Source organism: Trachurus japonicus, chromosome 19, assembly GCF_045865225.1.
Source record: "Trachurus japonicus isolate A0001 chromosome 19, Traja_1.0".
In the NCBI taxonomy this organism is placed as follows: Eukaryota; Metazoa; Chordata; class Actinopteri; order Carangiformes; family Carangidae; genus Trachurus; species Trachurus japonicus.
The window spans coordinates 585,018-608,652 of NC_140925.1; the positions used below are offsets into that span (position 1 = coordinate 585,018).

At 46.5% G+C, this 23,635-nt stretch overlaps 1 protein-coding gene across 1 annotated transcript; it reads left to right on the forward strand.

Annotated features, from left to right (window-relative positions):
• Positions 1-1,153: 1,153 nt before the first annotated feature.
• On the forward strand, positions 1,154-22,649 carry stambpl1 (STAM binding protein-like 1). The gene is made up of 12 exons (XM_085761675.1): positions 1,154-1,201; positions 7,207-7,333; positions 10,082-10,299; positions 11,511-11,586; positions 13,477-13,572; positions 13,644-13,862; positions 16,195-16,345; positions 16,495-16,619; positions 17,713-17,850; positions 19,831-19,943; positions 21,555-21,654; positions 22,375-22,649. The coding sequence occupies exons 2-12, from the start codon at positions 7,304-7,306 to the stop codon at positions 22,429-22,431; spliced, it is 1,323 nt and encodes a 440-aa protein (XP_085617801.1). The 5' UTR covers positions 1,154-1,201; positions 7,207-7,303; the 3' UTR covers positions 22,432-22,649.
• The last annotated feature ends 986 nt before the right edge of the window (positions 22,650-23,635 follow it).

Genomic DNA, 23,635 nt, shown 5'->3' on the forward strand with positions numbered 1-23,635 from the left:
TACCTTGTCTCCTTGCCTTGTCTCCTTACCTTGTCTCCTTGCCTTGTCTCCTTGCCTTGTCTCCTTGCCTTGTCTCCTTACCTTGTCTCCTTGCCTTGTCTCCTTACCTTGTCTCCTTGCCTTGTCTCCTTACCTTGTCTCCTTACCTTGTCTCCTTACCTTGTCTCCTTGCCTTGTCTCCTTACCTTGTCTCCTTACCTTGTCTCCTTGCCTTGTCTCCTTACCTTGTCTCCTTGCCTTGTCTCCTTGCCTTGTCTCCTTACCTTGTCTCCTTACCTTGTCTCCTTACCTTGTCTCCTTGCCTTGTCTCCTTACCTTGTCTCCTTACCTTGTCTCCTTACCTTGTCTCCTTACTTTGTCTCCTTACCTTGTCTCCTTACCTTGTCTCCTTGCCTTGTCTCCTTGCCTTTTCTTGTTTGTTTTAAAGTGACTTTGTGTTTGTTGTGTTTCTGTTTTTTACCTTAATCTTAAATCTTTTTTGTCTCAATGTAAAACACTTTGGCCCCTGTGGTTTTTTAATGTGCTATATAAATAAAGTTGATTGCCGCCCCCCCCCCCCTCACCAGAGGCTGCCTTCATCAACTCCTGCTAACATGTCCATATTTCTCACATTCTGTGACATAAACTATAAACTGTTTTCTTGTCTGTAACAACATCTCTGTCCCGTCTAAGGACAGAGATGTTGTTATGATGGGATGTAAAGTCCTTTGAGACAAACTGGTGGTAAAACGGACTATACTAATAAAATTGCCTTGCCTGTGTGGGTCTGGTACCAGTAAACTTAGTCAGTGTGAGACCTCTTCTCTGATCCTCTCCGCCGTGTTGCGCATGCGCAGCTTCTCCGCCCACGCGGTAACCGGAAGGTTGAGGAGTGAAGAGGAGTGAGTCATCTTCTCTAGAGCAGCAGAGAAGATCTTTGTCTGTTTCTGTCTCCACCATCTCTGTCCCCGTCGCTGCTGCTGCTGCTGCTGCTGCTGCGGCTTCACTCCGTAGCTCTGATTCATTTCTCTAGGGACTAGTCCTCTAGTCCTCTAGTCCTCTAGTCCTCTAGTCCTCTAGTCCTCTAGACCTCTAGACCTCTAGTCCTCTAGTCCTCTAGTCCTCTAGTCCTCTAGACCTCTAGACCAGGACCCGAGACCCGGTCTGGTACTGAGACCCGGATCTGAACTGCACGTGACGGTGGGAGGTCGACGGAGCTCAGGTACACACACCTTTATGTTCCTCTTCTCAGTCCTCTGGTAGCTACTCCTCTACTCCTCCTTCTGCTCCTCCTCCTGGTCCTTCTTCTGAGTCCTCTGATCCACTACTCCTCCTTCTAGTCCTCTTTCTGGTCCTCATCTCAGTAGCTACTCCTCCTGCTCCTCCTGCTCCTCCTTCTAGTCCGCCTTCTAGTCCTCTGTTCCTCTAGTGTTCTGGTCCTCCTCTAGTCCTCTAGTCTTCCGATCCTCTTTCTGATCCTCATCTCAGTCCTCTAGTAGCTACTCCTCCTTCTGGTTCTCCTCTGCTCCTCCACCTAGTCCTCTAGTCTTCTGCTCCTCTAGTCCTCTAGTCCTCTAGTCCTCTAGTCCTCTGCTCCTCCACCTAGTCCTCTAGTCTTCTGCTCCTCTAGTCCTCTGCTCCTCTAGTCCTCTAGTCCTCTAGTCCTCTGCTCCTCCACCTAGTCCTCTAGTCTTCTGCTCCTCTAGTCCTCTGCTCCTCTAGTCCTCTGCTCCTCTAGTCCTCTGCTCCTCTAGTCCTCTAGTCTTCTGATCCTCTTTCTGATCCTCATCTCAGTCCTCTAGTAGCTACTCCTCCTGGTCCTCCTCTACTCTTCCTTCTGCTCCTCTGGTCCTCTAGTGTTCTGTTCCTCTAGTCCTCTGGTCCTCTAATCTTCTGTTCCTCTAGTCTTCTGGTCCTCTAGTCCTCTGGTCCTCTAGTCCTCTGGTCCTCTAGTCTTCTGTTCCTCTACTCCTCCTTCTAGTCCTCTAGTCCTCTAGTCCTCTAGTCCTCTAGTCTTCTGGCCCTCTAGTCTTCTGTTCCTCTAGTCCTCTAGTCTTCTGGTCCTCTAGTCCTCTAGTCTTCTGGTCATCTAGTCCTCTAGTCTTCTGTTCCTCTAGTCTTCTGGTCCTCTAGTCTTCTGGTCCTCTAGTCTTCTGTTCCTCTAGTCCTCTAGTCTTCTGTTCCTCTAGTCATCTAGTCTTCTGGTCCTCTAGTCTTCTGGTCCTCTAGTCTTCTGTTCCTCTAGTCCTCTAATCTTCTGTTCCTCTAGTCATCTAGTCTTCTGGTCCTCTAGTCCTCTTGTCTTCTGTTCCTCTGGTCCTCTAGTCCTCTAATCTTCTGGTCCTCTAATCTTCTGGTCCTCTAGTCTTCTGGTCCTCTAGTCCTCTAGTCTTCTGGTCCTCTAGTCTTCTGTTCCTCTAGTCCTCTAATCTTCTGGTCCTCTAATCTTCTGGTCCTCTAGTCCTCTAGTCTTCTGTTCCTCTAATCTTCTGGTCCTCTAGTTCTCTTGTCTTCTGTTCCTCTGTTCCTCTAGTCTTCTGGTCCTCTAATCTTCTGGTCCTCTAGTCCTCTAGTCCTCTAATCTTCTGGTCCTCTAATCTTCTGGTCATCTAGTCTTCTGGTCCTCTAGTCTTCTGTTCCTCTAGTCCTCTAATCTTCTGGTCCTCTAGTCTTCTGTTCCTCTAGTCCTCTAATCTTCTGGTCCTCTAGTCTTCTGTTCCTCTAGTCCTCTAATCTTCTGGTCCTCTAGTCCTTTAATCTTCTGTTCCTCTAGTCTTCTGTTCCTCTAGTCCTCTAGTCTTCTGTTCCTCTAGTCCTCTAGTCCTCTAGTCCTCTAGTCTTCTGGCCCTCTAGTCTTCTGTTCCTCTAGTCCTCTAGTCTTCTGGTCCTCTAGTCCTCTAGTCTTCTGGTCATCTAGTCCTCTAGTCTTCTGTTCCTCTAGTCTTCTGGTCCTCTAGTCTTCTGGTCCTCTAGTCTTCTGTTCCTCTAGTCCTCTAGTCTTCTGTTCCTCTAGTCATCTAGTCTTCTGGTCCTCTAGTCTTCTGGTCCTCTAGTCTTCTGTTCCTCTAGTCCTCTAATCTTCTGTTCCTCTAGTCATCTAGTCTTCTGGTCCTCTAGTCCTCTTGTCTTCTGTTCCTCTGGTCCTCTAGTCCTCTAATCTTCTGGTCCTCTAATCTTCTGGTCCTCTAGTCTTCTGGTCCTCTAGTCCTCTAGTCTTCTGGTCCTCTAGTCCTCTAATCTTCTGGTCCTCTAATCTTCTGGTCCTCTAGTCCTCTAGTCTTCTGTTCCTCTAATCTTCTGGTCCTCTAGTTCTCTTGTCTTCTGTTCCTCTGTTCCTCTAGTCTTCTGGTCCTCTAATCTTCTGATCCTCTAATCTTCTGGTCCTCTAATCTTCTGGTCATCTAGTCTTCTGGTCCTCTAGTCTTCTGGTCCTCTAGTCTTCTGTTCCTCTAGTCCTCTAATCTTCTGGTCCTCTAGTCTTCTGTTCCTCTAGTCCTCTAATCTTCTGGTCCTCTAGTCTTCTGTTCCTCTAGTCCTCTAATCTTCTGTTCCTCTAGTCTTCTGTTCCTCTAGTCCTCTAATCTTCTGGTCCTCTAGTCTTCTGTTCCTCTAGTCCTCTAATCTTCTGGTCCTCTAGTCTTCTGTTCCTCTAGTCCTCTAATCTTCTGTTCCTCTAGTCTTCTGTTCCTCTAGTCCTCTAGTCCTCAGTTCCTCTAGTCCTCTAGTCTTCTGTTCCTCTAGTCTTCTGTTCCTCTAGTCTTCTGTTCCTCTAGTCCTCTAGTCTTCTGTTCCTCTAGTCCTCTAGTCTTCTGGTCCTCTAGTCTTCTGGTCCTCTAGTCCTCTAGTCTTCTGGTCCTCTAGTCCTCTGGTCCTCTAGTCTTCTGGTCTTCTGTTCCTCTAGTCTTCTGTTCCTCTAGTCTTCTGGTCCTCTAGTCTTCTGGTCCTCTAGTCTTCTGTTCCTCTAGTCCTCTAGTCTTCTGTTCCTCTAGTCTTCTGTTCCTCTAGTCCTCTAGTCTTCTGTTCCTCTAGTCTTCTGGTCCTCTAGTCTTCTGGTCCTCTAGTCCTCTAGTCTTCTGTTCCTCTAGTCCTCTAGTCCTCTAGTCTTCTGTTCCTCTAGTCCTCTGGTCCTCTAGTCTTCTGTTCCTCTAGTCCTCTAGTCCTCTGGTCCTCTAGTCTTCTGTTCCTCTGGTCCTTTAGTCCTCTAGTCTTCTGTTCCTCTAGTCTTCTGTTCCTCTAGTCTTCTGGTCCTCTAGTCTTCTGTTCCTCTAGTCTTCTGTTCCTCTGGTCCTTTAGTCCTCTAGTCCTCTGGTCCTCTAGTCCTCTGTTCCTCTAGTCTTCTGTTCCTCTAGTCTTCTGTTCCTCTAGTCCTCTGGTCCTCTAGTCCTCTGATCCTCTAGTCCTCTAGTCCTCTAGTCCTCTGTTCCTCTAGTCCTCTAGTCCTCTGGTCCTCTAGTCTTCTGTTCCTCTGGTCCTTTAGTCCTCTAGTCTTCTGTTCCTCTAGTCCTCTAGTCTTCTGGTCCTCTAGTCTTCTGGTCCTCTAGTCCTCTAGTCTTCTGTTCCTCTAGTCCTCTGTTCCTCTAGTCTTCTGTTCCTCTAGTCTTCTGTTCCTCTAGTCCTCTGTTCCTCTAGTCTTCTGTTCCTCTAGTCCTCTAGTCCTCTAGTCTTCTGTTCCTCTAGTCTTCTGTTCCTCTAGTCCTCTAGTCTTCTGTTCCTCTAGTCTTCTGTTCCTCTAGTCTTCTGTTCCTCTGGTCCTTTAGTCCTCTAGTCCTCTGGTCCTCTAGTCCTCTGGTCCTCTAGTCCTCTGGTCCTCTAGTCCTCTGATCCTCTAGTCCTCTAGTCCTCTAATCTTCTGGTCCTCTAGTCTTCTGTTCCTCTAGTCCTCTAATCTTCTGTTCCTCTAGTCTTCTGTTCCTCTAGTCCTCTAATCTTCTGGTCCTCTAGTCTTCTGTTCCTCTAGTCCTCTAATCTTCTGGTCCTCTAGTCTTCTGTTCCTCTAGTCCTCTAATCTTCTGTTCCTCTAGTCTTCTGTTCCTCTAGTCCTCTAGTCCTCAGTTCCTCTAGTCCTCTAGTCTTCTGTTCCTCTAGTCTTCTGTTCCTCTAGTCCTCTAGTCTTCTGTTCCTCTAGTCCTCTAGTCTTCTGGTCCTCTAGTCTTCTGGTCCTCTAGTCCTCTAGTCTTCTGGTCCTCTAGTCCTCTGGTCCTCTAGTCTTCTGGTCTTCTGTTCCTCTAGTCTTCTGTTCCTCTAGTCTTCTGGTCCTCTAGTCTTCTGGTCCTCTAGTCTTCTGTTCCTCTAGTCCTCTAGTCTTCTGTTCCTCTAGTCTTCTGTTCCTCTAGTCCTCTAGTCTTCTGGTCCTCTAGTCTTCTGTTCCTCTAGTCCTCTAATCTTCTGGTCCTCTAGTCTTCTGTTCCTCTAGTCCTCTGTTCCTCTAGTCTTCTGTTACTCTAGTCTTCTGTTCCTCTAGTCCTCTGTTCCTCTAGTCTTCTGTTCCTCTAGTCCTCTGTTCCTGTAGTCTTCTGTTCCTCTAGTCCTCTAGTCCTCTAGTCTTCTGTTCCTCTAGTCTTCTGTTCCTCTAGTCCTCTAGTCTTCTGTTCCTCTAGTCTTCTGGTCCTCTAGTCTTCTGGTCCTCTAGTCCTCTAGTCTTCTGTTCCTCTAGTCCTCTAGTCCTCTAGTCTTCTGTTCCTCTAGTCCTCTGGTCCTCTAGTCTTCTGTTCCTCTAGTCCTCTAGTCCTCTGGTCCTCTAGTCTTCTGTTCCTCTGGTCCTTTAGTCCTCTAGTCTTCTGTTCCTCTAGTCTTCTGTTCCTCTAGTCTTCTGGTCCTCTAGTCTTCTGTTCCTCTAGTCTTCTGTTCCTCTGGTCCTTTAGTCCTCTAGTCCTCTGGTCCTCTAGTCCTCTGTTCCTCTAGTCTTCTGTTCCTCTAGTCTTCTGTTCCTCTAGTCCTCTGGTCCTCTAGTCCTCTGATCCTCTAGTCCTCTAGTCCTCTAGTCCTCTGTTCCTCTAGTCCTCTAGTCCTCTGGTCCTCTAGTCTTCTGTTCCTCTGGTCCTTTAGTCCTCTAGTCTTCTGTTCCTCTAGTCCTCTAGTCTTCTGGTCCTCTAGTCTTCTGGTCCTCTAGTCCTCTAGTCTTCTGTTCCTCTAGTCCTCTGTTCCTCTAGTCTTCTGTTCCTCTAGTCTTCTGTTCCTCTAGTCCTCTGTTCCTCTAGTCTTCTGTTCCTCTAGTCCTCTAGTCCTCTAGTCTTCTGTTCCTCTAGTCTTCTGTTCCTCTAGTCCTCTAGTCTTCTGTTCCTCTAGTCTTCTGTTCCTCTAGTCTTCTGTTCCTCTAGTCCTCTGTTCCTCTAGTCTTCTGTTCCTCTAGTCCTCTAGTCCTCTAGTCTTCTGTTCCTCTAGTCCTCTAGTCCTCTGGTCCTCTAGTCTTCTGTTCCTCTAGTCTTCTGTTCCTCTAGTCTTCTGTTCCTCTAGTCTTCTGTTCCTCTAGTCTTCTGTTCCTCTGGTCCTTTAGTCCTCTAGTCCTCTGTTCCTCTAGTCTTCTGTTCCTCTGATCCTCTAGTCCTCTAGTCCTCTAGTCGTCTAGTCCTCCTGAGTCCAGCTGCCGTGTTGTGTTCACTGTCACTGAGAGAAAAGAGGAAACGGTGGTTTCAGTTTCCTTCTGTCTCATGTGGTAAAACAGAACCAGGTGTTGGTCACAAGCTTTTATTTTGAAACTCAGAGGAGTTCAATGTTTAACAGCTTCAGACCCTCGACTCACCTCACCTGTCCCTCAGGTGGTTAGGTTCAGTCTGAGGTGAGGTGAGTCCCTCAGTGAGAGGATTCCTGTTGAACCGGATCACCCAGATGTTTCTCCGTCAGAGGGAATGTGGACGGACAGGAAGTCACCGCCACGAGGAGCTGCTCCACACCTGGTCTCAGTGATCAGCATCAGTGATGTGCAGCATCAGGTTGCCGTGACGATGGTCTCCAGGCTGCATGGCGGTGCTTGTTGCCGTGGCGACGTGGCGAGGCCGGGTGTCGATGCTGCTCTTTGTGTCCGTTCTTCCTCTCTGTTGTTGTTTAAGTGGATGAGTCAGTGGATCATTAGTTACCGGTCGTCATGGTAACCGTGGTGATGATGATGATGATGATGGGATGAGAGGCGCCTCGCCAGCCAGCCGCCACACGGCCGCCTCTGATTGGCTGTTAGCTTTAGCCACGTGCTAACTGTCAGTGAAGTGTCTTCTGTCCTGTTTGTCTCTGCAGTGAAGCATCATGGGAGGTGGCAGACGGACGTGGGCCGAGGAGTGACACACACACACACACACACACACACACACACACACACACACACACACACACCATGGACCAAGGCTTCAGTCTAAATACACTGGTAAGTGTGTGTGTGTGTGTGTGTGTGTGGATCTGAGCTTGTGGAGCGAATGTTTTGTTTTCTCTCTGTTGCATTTTTTTTCTTCCTCTCACACTGCAAAAACTCAAAAATCTTACCAAGAATATTTGTCTTATTTCTAGTCAAAACAAATCTAATTATCCCTAAAATCAGACTCATCACATTAAAAAGCAGCTTGTTTTTAGACACTTTTTACTTCTTTCAAGCAGATTTTCACTTGAAATAAGTAGAAAAATCTGATAGTGGAGCAAGTTTTTCTTTCTTATTACAAACACAAAAAACTTGCTTTCACTGGCAGATTTTTCTACTTATTTCAAGTGAAAATTAGTTTGAAACAAGTGAAAATGATCTAAAAACAAGTTCATTTTTAGGTGATGAGTCTTATTTTAAGTGGAAAGAGATTAGTTTTGATTAGAAATGAGACATTTTGACAAGAAACAAGACAAATATTCTTGGAAAGATGTAGAGTTTTTACAGTGCAGCTGAGCTAAACACACCTGAAACCACCTGGTCAGTGCAGAGATAACCCTGCGGGTGTTTTTTCGGTCTTTCATCCACACGTGGTCGTGAGCTCCTGAAACCAGAGTGTTTTGTAGTCGGAGTGTGGAAGTATAATCCACATTTTGCTGAATTTAGTTCGCCATTGTTGTTTTTCCGGTTGTTTTTCCAGCCTTGTGATTGGCTGAAGTGGCCGTCCTGTTAGGAGTGCTATCGCCACCTGCTGCTTTGTCATGTGCATGACGTCGCTTGAGGAGGATTTTGCGGTTTCATGTGTGGATGTGGATTTTTTTTAAAACTGGAGGCCAAAAGTTTGGTTTCAGAAACTCCCGTGTTGGTGTGGACGAGGCCTCAGAAAGATCTGAAACTGGAAAAAAGATCTGAAACTGAAAACATAAAACATGCAGCAAGAAAACGGATCCCAAATGTCACAACATATGAAAGTGAAAAACAATGACCATAATTGACCCTTTGTCAAGGCCCCGCCCCCCACGGTTACTGTTGCTAGGTTGGACAAACAATGGTCACGGAAGGGTTAACTCCCATTGGAAACCATTGAAAATTAGGCAGATTTAAATTGCTTGTAAAGAAAATTTTAATTAACTTATGCATCAGAAAAATAGTGTCCATGATAGAGGACAGACGTGGCTCAATAGCGATTGAACGGGCATTACCTGACTTTTCCGAAAAATGGGGAAAAATCATTGTTTTGGTCACTCACTAGCTAGTAGCTAACGACGCTAGCTAGCGTTAGCTACAAGCTAACGCCTAATCTCCGCCGATCTCCCGTTTTTCCTCGTAAAACTTCACAAAGTTCAAAAGACATTAGCAGCGGTAATGTTACGTTTGCTAGATAATTATGAAGGTATTAGATCCTCTCTGTCTATGAACACGACCAGAGAGTGGACTGGAGGATGAATGAGCTTCAATAGCACTTCAGTACAGCCAGGGAAAACAGGCTCACTTCTCATGAGGACTGCACACAACAACAACAACAAACAAAACTTTGCAGTTAACCCCTGACCTATGCCTAGAGCTCCCCCTAGTGGACCACCCCCAAACCCTATTATTAAGCTCAACTAACAGAAGGTTAAAGTAATATGTTATACAGTACACATGGGCCAAGTAGCCTATGTTTATTGATGTCTTAGGTTTGGGGAATGGGATAAAAATGACTCCAGGAATACGTTACAGATATCGTGAGTTGCTATTGCAGGAACCCCAGGCACATTTTAACTATATTGAAAAATTATTAAGTAGTTTTTGCCAAAAAAATTGCTGTCTACCTATCTCGTTTCATAGGGTTTCATTCCAGGGTTGTCCAACCTTAGAATGTTGTGCAACATGTGACATGGGGAGAAGCGCTCTGATTGGTGGATCAGCAGACCAATCAGAAGGCCAACAAAGGGTCAATTATATTTAACCTGAAAAACTGATTTTATTTATACGTTGATGTATTTTTCACATTTCAAATGTCATTTTTCAAGTAGAAACCATTCGACCCCCACAAAGCTCCCTGAGCTCTGAGACCTTCAGATTAAAAGTCTGCACCCCCCCCACCCCCTCCCCCCAGTGAACAGAGGACTGCTTATCAGTCTGTAACAAATGCTGCATTCAGGCTCACAGCAGAGACGGTAAATCGGAGTTTCCTGCCTGAAGACGCAGACACATGTTAATGTGATGGGGGGGGGGGGCTTCAGGACCGTGATGTCATGTTAGACCAGTTAAACCAGACGACTTGACAGAAATACTGGACGACTGGGTCAAAGGGACATTTAGGGATTTAGATAATAACACAACATTACCACACAGAGTTGTTTTAGAGGGAAATACAGAGACTGTTGATGAAAAACTGTCCCTGAAGGCAACGTGCATCAGTGGTTTTACATGAATTTCCCTCTAAAACAACTCTGTGTGGTAACGTTGTGTTATTATCTCATAGTGTGGTGAATGTGCAGCTCACAACTTGTCCACCAGAGCGTTGTGGAGTTGTTGGATTGTGTATTTGATGAGTTTGATGGAGGGAAACCAAGAAATCCCATAATGAGCCTCCGTAGCGTAGCTCTGAGCAGCTCACGGCTCTGCTCCGCCGTTCTAAAAACAGCTTGCACCGACAATTAAAGGTAACGAACCTACTGCTATGACTATAGGGGTTATGGTGATGGGCCAGTTTGACTAAATGTTGAACTATCCCTTTAAGCTGGGAGTCAAACAGTGTGTGTGTGTGTGTAGAAGAAGCTGGCTGCGGAGCCCGACTACACGGACGTGACTCTGACGGCGGCGGAGCGTGTGCGAGCGCTGGGGAAGCTGGGCGTTACCGTGGAGATCAACGAGGACGTGGCGCCGCGCCGCTACTTCCGCTCCGGCGTGGAGATGGAGCGGATGGCGGCCGTCTACCTGGAGGAGGGAAGTCTGGAGAACGCCTTCGTCCTCTACACCAAGTTCATCACGTAAGACACAAGACACGCCCCCTCTGACATCACAGCCAGACACGCCCCCTCTGACATCACAGACAGACACGCCCCCTCTGACATCACAGCTAGACACGCCCCCTCTGACATCACAGACAGACACGCCCCCTCTGACATCACAGCTAGACACGCCCCCTCTGACATCACAGACAGACACGCCCCCTCTGACATCACAGACAGACACGCCCCCTCTGACATCACAGCACCAGACACGCCCCCTCTGACATCACAGCCAGACACGCCCCCTCTGACATCACAGCACCAGACACGCCCCCTCTGACATCACAGCACCAGACACGCCCCCTCTGACATCACAGCTAGACACGCCCCCTCTGACATCACAGACAGACACGCCCCCTCTGACATCACAGCACCAGACACGCCCCCTCTGACATCACAGCTAGACACGCCCCCTCTGACATCACAGCACCAGACACGCCCCCTCTGACATCACAGCCAGACACGCCCCCTCTGACATCACAGCACCAGACACGCCCCCTCTGACATCACAGCTAGACACGCCCCCTCTGACATCACAGCTAGACACGCCCCCTCTGACATCACAGCACCAGACACGCCCCCTCTGACATCACAGCACCAGACACGCCCCCTCTGACATCACAGCTAGACACGCCCCCTCTGACATCACAGACAGACACGCCCCCTCTGACATCACAGCCAGACACGCCCCCTCTGACATCACAGCTAGACACGCCCCCTCTGACATCACAGCTAGACACGCCCCCTCTGACATCACAGACAGACACGCCCCCTCTGACATCACAGACAGACACGCCCCCTCTGACATCACAGACAGACACGCCCCCTCTGACATCACAGACAGACACGCCCCCTCTGACATCACAGCACCAGACACGCCCCCTCTGACATCACAGCACCAGACACGCCCCCTCTGACATCACAGACAGACACGCCCCCTCTGACATCACAGCACCAGACACGCCCCCTCTGACATCACAGCCAGACACGCCCCCTCTGACATCACAGCACCAGACACGCCCCCTCTGACATCACAGCACCAGACACGCCCCCTCTGACATCACAGCACCAGACACGCCCCCTCTGACATCACAGCCAGACACGCCCCCTCTGACATCACAGACAGACACGCCCCCTCTGACATCACAGCCAGACACGCCCCCTCTGACATCACGGCGCCGTGTGTTCAGTCTGTTTGTAGAGAAGCTGCCGGCTCACAGAGACTACCAGCAGAGCAGCGTCAGCGACAAGACGCTCATCATGAAGGTAACAACATGACCTCTGTCTTTCTTTCAATGGGCTTTTTATTAGAGACAAAGCATGTATAAGACATTATGAAGTCATTATGATGATTTTATGTCCACCATCCACCCACGACACAACATAACCCCTTGTGTCCAAACAACCGAACATGGACATACAGGACATACTCATACAGCCACTGAGAAAAAATAAATACAGTTAATAGAAATAGAAGAAAAAGAAAGAAAAAAAGTGGATAGACAGAATAAAAATCATACAAATGATTAACAACCATACTTAGAAAGAAAGAGGAAAGGAAAAAAATAAAAATAAAATAAAAAAATAATAATAATATTTGCGCTAGTATGGTTTTGGAAATGTGGATACGATGCACTACTTTAAATTGCAAAAGTGCATGTCGAGAACACATAGAAGAGGAGTGTATTTGATCTATCACCGAGTGGTAACACGACCTCTGACCTCTGTTCCAGCAGGTGTCGGTGTACTCGGGGAGTAACGGATTACGTCATTTAATTACAAAACTACATCATTGTAATCAGTTACATTACCAGGGAAAATGTGTAGCCTAATTAGATTACAGCTGCTTTTAGAAATTAAAAAATCTCAGATTTATCAAATAGTTTTTCCATGTCAACGTCGTCCTCTGATTGGTTCACTGCAAAAACTCTAAATCTTACCAAGAATATTTGTCTAATTTCTAGTCAAAACAAATCTCATTCTACTCAAAATAAGACTCATCACATTAAAGTAGTTTGTTTTTAGACACTTTTTACTTCTTTCAAGCAGATTTTCACTTGAAATAAGTAGAAAAATCTGATAGTGGAGCAAGTTTTTCTTTCTTATTACAAACACAAAAAACTTGCAAGTAAAAATTATGTTTGAAACAAGTGAAAACGATCTGAAAACAAGTAAATTTTTAGGTGATGAGTCTTATTTTAAGTGGAAAGAGTTTAGTATTGAGTAGAAATGAGACATTTTGACAAGAAACAAGACAAATATTCTTGGAAAGATGTTGAGTTTTTGCAGTGTCCCTCTAGTTGTGAAAGTCTAGATGCAAATTCTTCACTATTTTTCTTCCTTGGTCTTGACTCAAACCTTTAACCCAACTGCATTTACAGATATGAAATGTTTAGAGCTGCAACTAACGGTTATTTTCATTATCGATTAATCTGTCGATTATTTAAACAATTAATCGATTAGTTGTTTGGTCAATAAAACATCAATCAGTGTTTCTCAAACCACCAGACGACATCGTCCTCAAATGTCTTGTTTTGTCCACAAACCAAAGAGAGACTCAGTTTATTGTCATAAAGGAACAAAGAAACCAGAAATATTCACATTGAAGAAGCTGGAATCAGAGAATCTGGACTTTCTTTTAATTAAAAAACTACTCAAACTGATTATTAGATTATCAAAATAGTTGACAATTAATTTAATAATTGATTATTGTTCGTTTAATTGATGCATTGTTGCAGCTCTAGAAATGTTAGACTGTTATGTGTTATGGTTTTTGTTCTGACACAAAGTTGTTCACAGTTGTAGTTAAAGTTTAATAGGGAGCAATTTGATTGAATTTGTCCACATGCCAGTGACTGCTGTGAAGGTTTATGTGCAGATGTGTTGAGATGACGACAGATGTTCAGTGTAAACCATAGACTGTATAAAGGATGTGTATATAAACAGATGTTCTCACAGTAAAAGAGGAACTGGAGTTCTTTTATTTCATCGTCTTCATGTGGTTTTAAGTTACGGTTGAAGGATTTACACACTAACAGGTTTTAAAATGTGAAAATGGTTAAAACAGTTGAGAGAATTTATTCAAAATTAAGAAAAGTAATCAAAATGTAATCAAATGCAATTAGTTACATTATGTGTGTGTGTGTGTGTGTGCAGACGCTACAGGAAGTGGCGTTCCCGCGGCGAGACGAGCTGAAGCGGCGTCTGGAGGAGAAGTACAGCAGGGAACACACTCAGTACCTCAGAGCTCAGGTCAGTCTGCGCCGGCCAATCAGCTTTGACCTCTGACCTCCTCGGCCAATCAGACGGTGTTGTTTCCCCAGAGCCAGGCCGTGGTGGCGGCGGACGGGTGTGGCCAGCAGCTGCAGGGCCTCTCCCTATTGGAGGAGGACAGGAGGCGGGGCTTGCTGCTGGAGGGCGAGCGGCAGCGCGTCGCGGCGCTCCGACGGATGCAGATCGAGTCGGAGCAGTTCCGCTACTTCGAGGATCAGCTGAGGCGTCAGGAGCTGGCCAATAGGAGAGGAGAGGAGGCGGAGCTAAAGGTACCAACACACAGGCAGCAGTCTGGTCACATGATACAAACCTAAGGTGACCAGATTTCCAAAATGAAAATCGGGGACATTTTCAGGGCGTGGTCAAAATTAAAATGTTATCGTTATGAAATGAATAACAGGGGCAATTACATGTTAATGTATTTTGACAAAGCAAATGAGTATCCAATGAGAAGTTACCCTTAGCCCTTTCAACCTCTCAGTCACTTCTGGCTACCAGTTCAACAGCATCAGCAATAAACAACATCATCAAATGCTGTATTATAACTAGAGAATAGCCACCTCTGTTCAGGCTGCAGGAGATGTTTATTCTATCGTATGTCTCCAGCATTTAACATTAGAGCAAAAACAACAACAACAAAACAGAATTTATTCTGACTCAGTAATGGTCATTGCTAAGGCCAGGTCATTGTACAGGCCACACCCATTGACATAAAAGAGTCCTATTTTATTAGCCAACTCTGCCAGACAGGCACTATTGCAGACACAGATGCCAAATTATTTTTAGGAGCTAAATAATATTTGTTTGGACACAAACTGTTAACTGATATGAAGAACTTGAATTCTGATTGGACTCTGATTCTTCTTATGTTTTTTTTTTTATGTGTCAATTTATGTCAATCAACTCATGGGAGTTCGTCAACACGTGCACTCTTCCACTCGTGACTTAAGCCATATTTCACAGCAAAGCGTTACATGAGAGGATTTACACTTATGCTGTGCACTCCTTGTGATAGAAAGTCAGTACAAACTCTGAGTGCAACCTGCAACGCGTGCTTCACCCAAGGACGGTGGCCCTAAAATAAAAAGGAGGGGCTCTCCAGCCGGCTCCCCCGTCACTCACCTGCAGCTGCACAGACGAGCAGAGGAGCGCTCTGGCGTGGATGCGCCGCAGCACAGCGGGAGCAGCGCGTGTGTGTTTTTAAAAAAAAAAAAAAAAAAAGCAAACAAAAAGAGACCGGCCGGTCGACACAAGCCATTTACCGCACACGTAGCGTCAGCACGTTAGTTCAACCGGTTTAACCCTATGGTTTAACCATAATAAGTTTTTGCATCCATACGCAACTTTTTCTCCCCCATTCAAATCGGGGACATTTTCGGGGACAGCTTTAACCGGGGACAGGTCGGCCAAATCGGGGACTGTCCCCGAAAATCCGGGACGTCTGGTCACCCTATACAAACCACCATCAGAATCGCCAACATTTCTTTTTTTTCCGTGTCTTGCCTCACTCCCGAGTCCATGACCAGCAGATAGACACCATCCTTTCGACTGTGCGTGCAGTAACCATGGAGATAGAGCCGTATCGCCGTAATTAGCTTAGCTCAAACACTGGAAGTGTATGGGTAGTGTTAGCCTGCCTCCGCCTAAAATCGCTAATTAGCTTAGCTCAAACACTGGAAGTGTATGGGTAGTGTTAGCCTGCCTCCACCTAAAGTCGCTAATTAGCTTAGCTCAAACGCTGGAAGTGTATGGGTAGTGTTAGCCTGCCTCCACCTAAAGTCACTAATTAGCTTAGCTCAAACACTGAAAGTGTATGGGTAGTGTTAGCCTGCCTCCACCTAAAGTCGCTAATTAGCTTAGCTCAAACACTGAAAGTGTATGGGTAGTGTTAGCCTGCCTCCACCTAAAGTCGCTAATTAGCTTAGCTCAAACACTGGAAGTGTATGAGTAGTGTTAGCCTGCCTCCACCTAAAGTCGTAATTAGCTTAGCTCAAACACTGGAAGTGTATGGGTAGTGTTAGCCTGCCTCCACCTAAAGTCGCTAATTAGCTTAGCTCAAACACTGGAAGTGTATGGGTAGTGTTAGCCTGCCTCCACCTAAAGTCGCTAATTAGCTTAGCTCAAACACTGGAAGTGTATGGGTAGTGTTAGCCTGACTCCACCTAAAGTCGCTAATTAGCTTAGCTCAAACGCTGGAAGTGTATGGGTAGTGTTAGCCTGCCTCCTAGCTGAAATCAGCAGTCAGAAGCTGATTTCATTTTAGCTCTAAACTCTGTAAATATTTCACTTTATCCACATTTCAAACATGTTTAGGTGAGAAAGTAGCCGTTTAGATCAGCAGTGTGTCGTTAATTTGTCTAAATACCAGCTGTTTACTATTTTGTTCAGACGAATTCGGCGCTACTCAAGCTAGCCGTTGTGACCAACGCACTTCCAGTTAGTTTCACAAAATAAAACACTCGTTGTCCTCACAGTCGTGTTTTGTGATTGGCTGGTGATATGAACACCGGTCCTGGTCCAGACCGGTGCTACTGGTCTTCCTGGTCCTGCTGGTCCTGCTGGTTCTGTTGCCGTGACTACGTTACTACGTTTGTCCTGCAGGTGGAGACCAAAGTGCCTCAGGTGACGGACGGCTCGTCGCTCCCTCAGCAGCCAATCAGAGACGCCGTTCGGTCCCAGGGGGCGGACCCTAACAGAAACAGGCCGCCGCCTCCAACCGGCCAATCAGCTGCTACGCTGGCTGGAGTGCACTGTGAGCGCACACACACACACACACACACACACACACACACACACACACACACACACACACTGAGACACACACACACACACACACACACAGTTACTCAGTCCGTGCTGTGTGTGTTAACCCCGTGTCGCTGTGTGTTTGTTTCGCTGCAGCTCAGCGGGTGGAGCGTCTGAGGCGGGTGGTGATTCCCAGAGACCTGACGTACCGGTTCCTCCTGATCTCAGACACCAACACGGCCAGAGGCATCGAGACCTGTGGAGTGCTGTGTGGACGACTGGTTAGGCTGCTTTACTAGTTACTAGTTACTGACTAGTTACTGACTGGTTACTAGTTACTGACTGGTTACTAGTTACTGACTGATTACTGACACCAACACGGCCAGAGGCATCGAGACCTGTGGAGTGCTGTGTGGACGACTGGTTAGGCTGCTTTACTAGTTACTGACTAGTTACTGACTGGTTACTAGTTACTGACTAGTTACTGACTGGTTACTGACTGGTTACTGACTGGTTACTAGTTACTGACTAGTTACTGACTGGTTACTAGTTACTGACTGGTTACTGACTGGTTACTAGTTACTGGTTACTGACTGGTTACTAGTTACTGACTGGTTACTGACTGGTTACTGGTTACTGACTGGTTACTGACTAGTTACTAGTTACTGGTTACTGACTGGTTACTGGTTACTGACTGGTTACTGGTTACTGACTTGTTACTGGTTACTGACTAGTTACTGACTAGTTACTGACTAGTTACTGACTGGTTACTGGTTACTAACTGGTTACGAGTTACTGACTAGTTACTGTCTCTATGTCTCAGACCCACAACGAGCTGGTTACAGACTAGTTACTGACTGGTTACTAGTTACTAGTTACAGACTAGTTACTGACTGTCTCTCTGTGTCTCAGACCCACAACGAGCTGGTTACAGACTAGTTACTGACTGGTTACTAGTTACAGACTAGTTACTAGTTACTGACTGGTTACTAGTTACTGACTGTCTCTCTGTGTCTCAGACCCACAACGAGCTGGTTACAGACTAGTCACTGACTAGTTACTGATTGGTTACTGACTGGTTACTAGTTACTAGTTACTAGTTACTAACTGTGTCTCTATGTCTCAGACTCACAACGAGCTGGTTACAGACTAGTTACTAGTTACTAGTTACTAGTTACTGTCTCTCTCTGTGTCTCAGACCCACAACGAGCTGGTTACAGACTAGTCACTGACTAGTTACTGATTGGTTACAGACTAGTTACTAGTTACTAGTTACTAGTTACTGACTGTCTCTCTGTGCCTCAGACCCACAACGAGCTGGTTACAGACTAGTTACTGACTAGTTACTAGTTACTGTCTCTCTCTGTGCCTCAGACCCACAACGAGCTGGTTCTGACCCACGTCGTGATCCCGAAGCAGTCGGCCGGTCCAGATTTCTGTGACATGGAGAACGTGGAGGAACTCTTCAGCTTCCAGGACCAACAGAAGCTGCTGACGCTGGGCTGGATCCATGTACGGCCACACGGCAAGCACACGTTAAGAACACGCTAAGCACACGCTAAGCACACGCTAAGCACACGCTAGACACATGCCAAACCAACACTAAACACACGGTAAGCACAGGCTAAGCACACGCTAAGCACACGCTAAGCACATGCTAAGCACACGCTAGACACACGCTAAGCACAGGCTAGACACATGCTAAGCACAGGCTAGACACATGCTAAGCACACGCTAGACACACGCTAAACACATGCTAGACACACGCTAAGCAAACGCTAAGCACACGCTAAGCACAGGCTAGACACACGCTAAGCACAGGCTAAGCAAACGCTAAGCACACGCTAAGCACAGGCTAGACACATGCTAAGCACACGCTAAACACATGCTAGACACACGCTAAGCACACACTAAACACATGCTAGACACACGCTAAGCAAACGCTAAGCACACGCTAAGCACAGGCTAGACACGCGCTAGACACAGGCTAAGCACACGCTAGACACACGCTAAGCAAACGCTAAGCAGACGCTAAGCACAGGCTAGACACACGCTAAGCACATGCTAGACACGCGCTAGACACAGGCTAAGCAAACGCCAAGCACACGCTAAGCACATGCCAAACCAACGCTAAACACACGCTAATCACACACTAGACAGATGCTAGACATGGGCTAGACCCACGTTAAGCACATGCTAGACACACGCTAAGCACACGCTAGACACGCGCTAGACGCACATTAAGACACGCTAAGCACACGCTAGACACATGTTTAACATACACTAAACACATGCTAGGAACACGCTTGCTAGACGCACATTAAGACACATGCTGAACACGCGCTAGACACGCTAAACACACGCTAGACACACGCTAGACACACGCTAGACACACGTTAAACACACACTAAACACACGCTAAACACACGCTAGACACACTAAAAACACGCTAAACACACGCTAGACACACATTAAACACACACTAAACACACGTTAAACACATGCTAGACACACTAAAAGCACGCTTAACACACGCTAGACACACTAAAAACATGCTAGACACACGTTAAATACACGCTAAACACACGCTAAGAGCTCCAACAGGAAACAGAACACATGACTCTCTGTGTTGACGACTCTGAGGATTCGTCTCCTCTTCCACCGTGTCACATGTTCTTCATCAGCACGTCGTCATGGAGACGGGGATGTATGTGAGCTTCATTTGCATGATCCCAGATCGCCATGGCAACAGCTCCTGTGGTTGAAGCAGCAGAGATGGGAGCAGACGGACAGAGGCGTCACTCTGCAGAGATAGGAGCAGACGGACAGAGGCGTCACTCTGCTGACTGTCGATGTGCAGAGATAGGAGCAGACGGACAGAGGTGTCACTCTGCTGACTGTCGATGTGCAGAGATAGGAGCAGACGGACAGAGGCGTCACTCTGCTGACTGTCGATGTGCAGAGATAGGAGCAGACGGACAGAGGCGTCACTCTGCTGACCGTCGCTGTGCAGAGATAGGAACAGACGGACAGAGGCGTCACTCTGCTGACCGTCGGTGTGCAGAGATAGGAACAGACGGACAGAGGCGTCACTCTGCAGAGATAGGAACAGACGGACAGAGGCGTCACTCTGCAGAGATAGGAACAGACGGACAGAGGCGTCACTCTGCAGAGATAGGAACAGACGGACAGAGGCGTCACTCTGCTGACTGTCGGTGTGCAGAGATAGGAGCAGACGGACAGAGGCGTCACTCCGCTGACTGTCGGTGTGCAGACAGAGATAGGAGCGGACGGACAGAGGCGTCACTCTGCTGACTGTCGATGTGCAGAGATAGGAGCAGACGGACAGAGGTATCACTCTGCTGACTGTCGGTGTGCAGAGATAGGAGCGGACGGACAGAGGCGTCACTCTGCTGACTGTCGGTGTGCAGAGATATGAGCAGACGGACAGAGGTATCACTCTGCTGACTGTCGGTGTGCTGTGTGTTTCAGACTCATCCCACCCAGACGGCGTTCCTCTCCAGCGTCGACCTGCACACACACTGCTCCTACCAGCTGATGCTGCCCGAGGCCGTCGCCATCGTCTGCGCCCCCAAACACAACGAGTACGACGCACACACACACACACACACTAACACGCAGGGCCAGCCCAAACCTCCATGCGCCCGAAGCAAAACTTTATTTTGGGGCCAATAATACTGATTATTGATCATTTACACACCTAGTTACCCATTACCACACGTATTAAAGGGATAGTTCACCCAAAATTGAAATTTCACTCATTATCTCCTCCCCCTCATGTGGACTAAGGGCTGGGAGAAGTTTCAGAGTCCTCCGTGGCTTCTCTGAGTTACAGCGGGGCTCCGTGTAGCAGTGCATGTCCATATGACGGTTGAGAACGGAGCTCACTTTTCTTCATCGAAAAAGACACACCAAATAAACATCCAAATACCTCCATGCTGCTCGTCTGTAATGTCCCTCTTGTATTGAAGCCCCGACATGAGAAATTGTTCAGAAAAAAATTAAATGAGTCTATGTTTTAAGCTTGTTTATAGCGGAAGCTCCTTCACTGCTCTGCCTGTGTCTGTGCAAATTGCCCAAGATTTGCACAGACACAGGAAGAGCAGTGAACTGAGACACTGGGAGCTTCCGCTATAAACAAGCTTAAAATATAGACTTTACAGACGAGCTGTGTGGAGGTATTTGGATGTTTTTTGGTGTGTCTTTTTGGACGAAGAAAAGTGAGCTCCGTTCTCAACCGTCATATGGACATGCAGTGCTGCACGGAGCCCCGCTGTAACTAAGAGAAGCCACGGAGGACTCTGAAATCATTTCTTTATGAATCATCGTCCTTGTCTGGCAGGTTTTTACCCGTCTATGGTTTTAATCTGAAGTTCAGCTCAAAGTGCAGCCTGGGGTTGATTCACACGTCACATTCACAGTGATGTAGAACTGAGTGGGAAACTGAAGGACATCCAGGCCGACTAACAAACTAATAGACGATGCATTTTCTGTAGACACATCATCTGCTTTTTTATTTTTGGTTTTATATGAACTGCAACAACAACAACATTTATGTATTTAAGCAGCAGTTCTGTCTGGATCAACAGAAGTTGCTCTATAGATTTAAAACAGTTAGTTGCATTGTGGCGCCCCCCAGTGGTCATGGAGCCCAAAGAGGAGGTTAGTTCTCTTAGATGAATGAATGAATGAATTAATGTTTTATGCATATCCATATGAGATTACAAGACACAATAACAAATACAAAAACAAAGACTAGACAGTCCTTCCTGTTGGTGTTACCTGCTGCAGGTGTGACATAAATAAACTATTTAAGATTACTTTCAGTACTCAGCTATATATCGCTCTTCGTCTCATTGCCCAAGCCTTTTCAAGAAATAAAGAAAAAGCAAAAATAATCAAATGTAAAAGATGCTTTAGGTTCTCAGCATCGTCTAACCACACAAACCCATTATTTGGATCTACTTTACTAAACAGTTTGTTTCTTATAGAGTCATAGAAAGGACAGTAGAACACAAAATGACTTTAATTCTCCACCTCTTGGATGTCACATAAATTACAAATTCTATCGTCTTCTGCTGTGCCGACACATCTGCCTTATATCTTGGGCCGGCTCTGCACACACACACACACACACACACACACACACACACACACACACACACAGGTAACTCTAACCTCCCTCTCTCTCTCAGTACCGGTGTGTTCCGGTTGACCGGCTCGGGGATGTCGGAGGTGTCCGGCTGCAGAATGAAAGGTTTCCACCCCCACTCCAAGGAGCCGCCGCTCTTCACCGTGAGCACCTCTCTCTCTCTCTCTCTCTCCGTTCACTCTCTTTAGGTCCCTGAACGCCTCATGCACATTTGGAGCTATGCTAATATTTCCCCCCGTTTCCAGTGTTTGTGCTAAGCTAAGCTAAGATAAGCTACAGAGGAAACAAGAGGATTCACCTCAAAGTTCAGCTACAGATCAATAATTAACAGTATCAGTGTGCAGGTAAAAGCTGCTCATGTAGAGCTGGTTCTGGTTCTGGTTCTCAACCTGTGGTCCGGGGACCCCCAGCGGTCCTTCAGAGGGTAAAAGGGGGTCCCCAACTTTTTATTTAAATTTTACCACAATCTTTTTCCAGAAATTTTACATTTTTTCATGAAATTTCTTGAAAGTTGTTCCAAAAATTCACGCCATTAGCAGTAATTTCAATGTACATTGACTTGAAAAAAGTGACGTTTAAATATTTCTGTATTGGTGTTTGTTTCAAACTGTTGTCCAATGGGGGTCGATGGGTCTTTGATGTAAAAGAGTTTGAGAACCGCTGATGTAGAGGAGATCTGTCAGGCTTTTCTTTAGATTTAGATTGATTTATTTGTCATTGTGCCGTTTACAACCAAATATTGTTGTTGGAGCGAAACCTCCAGATGTCTAAAAGAAGAAGAAAGAAATAGAAAAGCAAAAATAATAGCTCAGTGAATCTACAGAAGTAATTTAAACTTAAACACATGTTTGTGTGTCTCTCAGGTGTGTAAACATGTGGTGGTGAGAGAGTCAAAGATCAGTCTGCTGGACCTCAGATGACAGAGAGGAGCCGCTGCAGTGCTTCGGTTTGTCAAGTGGAAACTGTGAACACCTGTGTGTGTGTGTGTGTGTGTGTGTGTGTGTGTGTGTGTGTGTGTGTGTGTGTGTGTGTGTGTGTGAGACTGTGTGTGTTTGTTTACAAAAACTGTGACAGGTGAAGTGACCGAGTGCCTTCACATCAACACATGAATGTTTCCTGTCAGCAGCACTGAGAGAGAGTGAGACACTGAGAGAGTGAGACACAGAGACTGAGACACTGAGACACTAGGTGTGTTTCCATGACCTCTAGAAATGCGCAAAACCTAAATATCGCAATAAAAGACAGATAATGGAAACAGAAACACCATTTTGAAAAAACTCTCAAATATCGCTAAAAAGTTTTTACGCTCTCATGAGGTGTTTGTTTTTCAGATGTATTGATATAAACGTGTATCGCAAAAGTGTAATGGAAACACTTATTTTACATTTACATTACATGTCACCGGCGTCACCAGAATTGTGTGTGTCCACGCTGTGTTGGTTTATGTGACTGGAGGCGACGAATGAACCACATGTGTGTTGTCATGCTGCTGACCTGGGCATTGTTTCTCAATAAATTAGAAAAAACCTTTCCTATCATTCCCCTTTTCCGTGCATGGTTGAAGGAGATCAGCTCCACGCTCCACTCCCTCCTGCTCCGACATGTCCCCTCTAGTCACATAAACCAGTACGGGTGTGTGGAACATGTCCCCTCTAGTCACATAAACCAGTACGAGTGTGTGGAACATGTCCCCTCTAGTCACATAAACCAGTACGGGTGTGTGGAACATGTCCCCTCTAGTCACATAAACCAGTACGGGTGTGTGGAACATGTCCCCTCTAGTCACATAAACCAGTACGGGTGTGTGGAACATGTCCCCTCTAGTCACATAAACCAGTACGGGTGTGTGGAACATGTCCCCTTTAGTCACATAAACCAGTACGGGTGTGTGAAACATGTCCCCTCTAGTCACATAAACCAGTACGGGTGTGTGGAACATGTCCCCTCTAGTCACATAAACCAGTACGGGTGTGTGGAACATGTCCCCTCTAGTCACATAAACCAGTACGGGTGTGTGGAACATGTCCCCTCTAGTCACATAAACCAGTACGGGTGTGTGGAACATGTCCCCTTTAGTCACATAAACCAGTACGGGTGTGTGGAACATGTCCCCTCTAGTCACAT

Coding starts and splice junctions, on each gene's coding strand:
- stambpl1 (XM_085761675.1), top strand. CDS start 7,304: ATGGACCAAGGCTTCAGTCTAAATACACTG. Junction 11,587..13,476: donor ACAAGACGCTCATCATGAAG/GTAACAACATGA, acceptor GTGTGTGTGCAG/ACGCTACAGGAAGTGGCGTT. Junction 16,346..16,494: donor TACGCTGGCTGGAGTGCACT/GTGAGCGCACAC, acceptor GTTTCGCTGCAG/CTCAGCGGGTGGAGCGTCTG.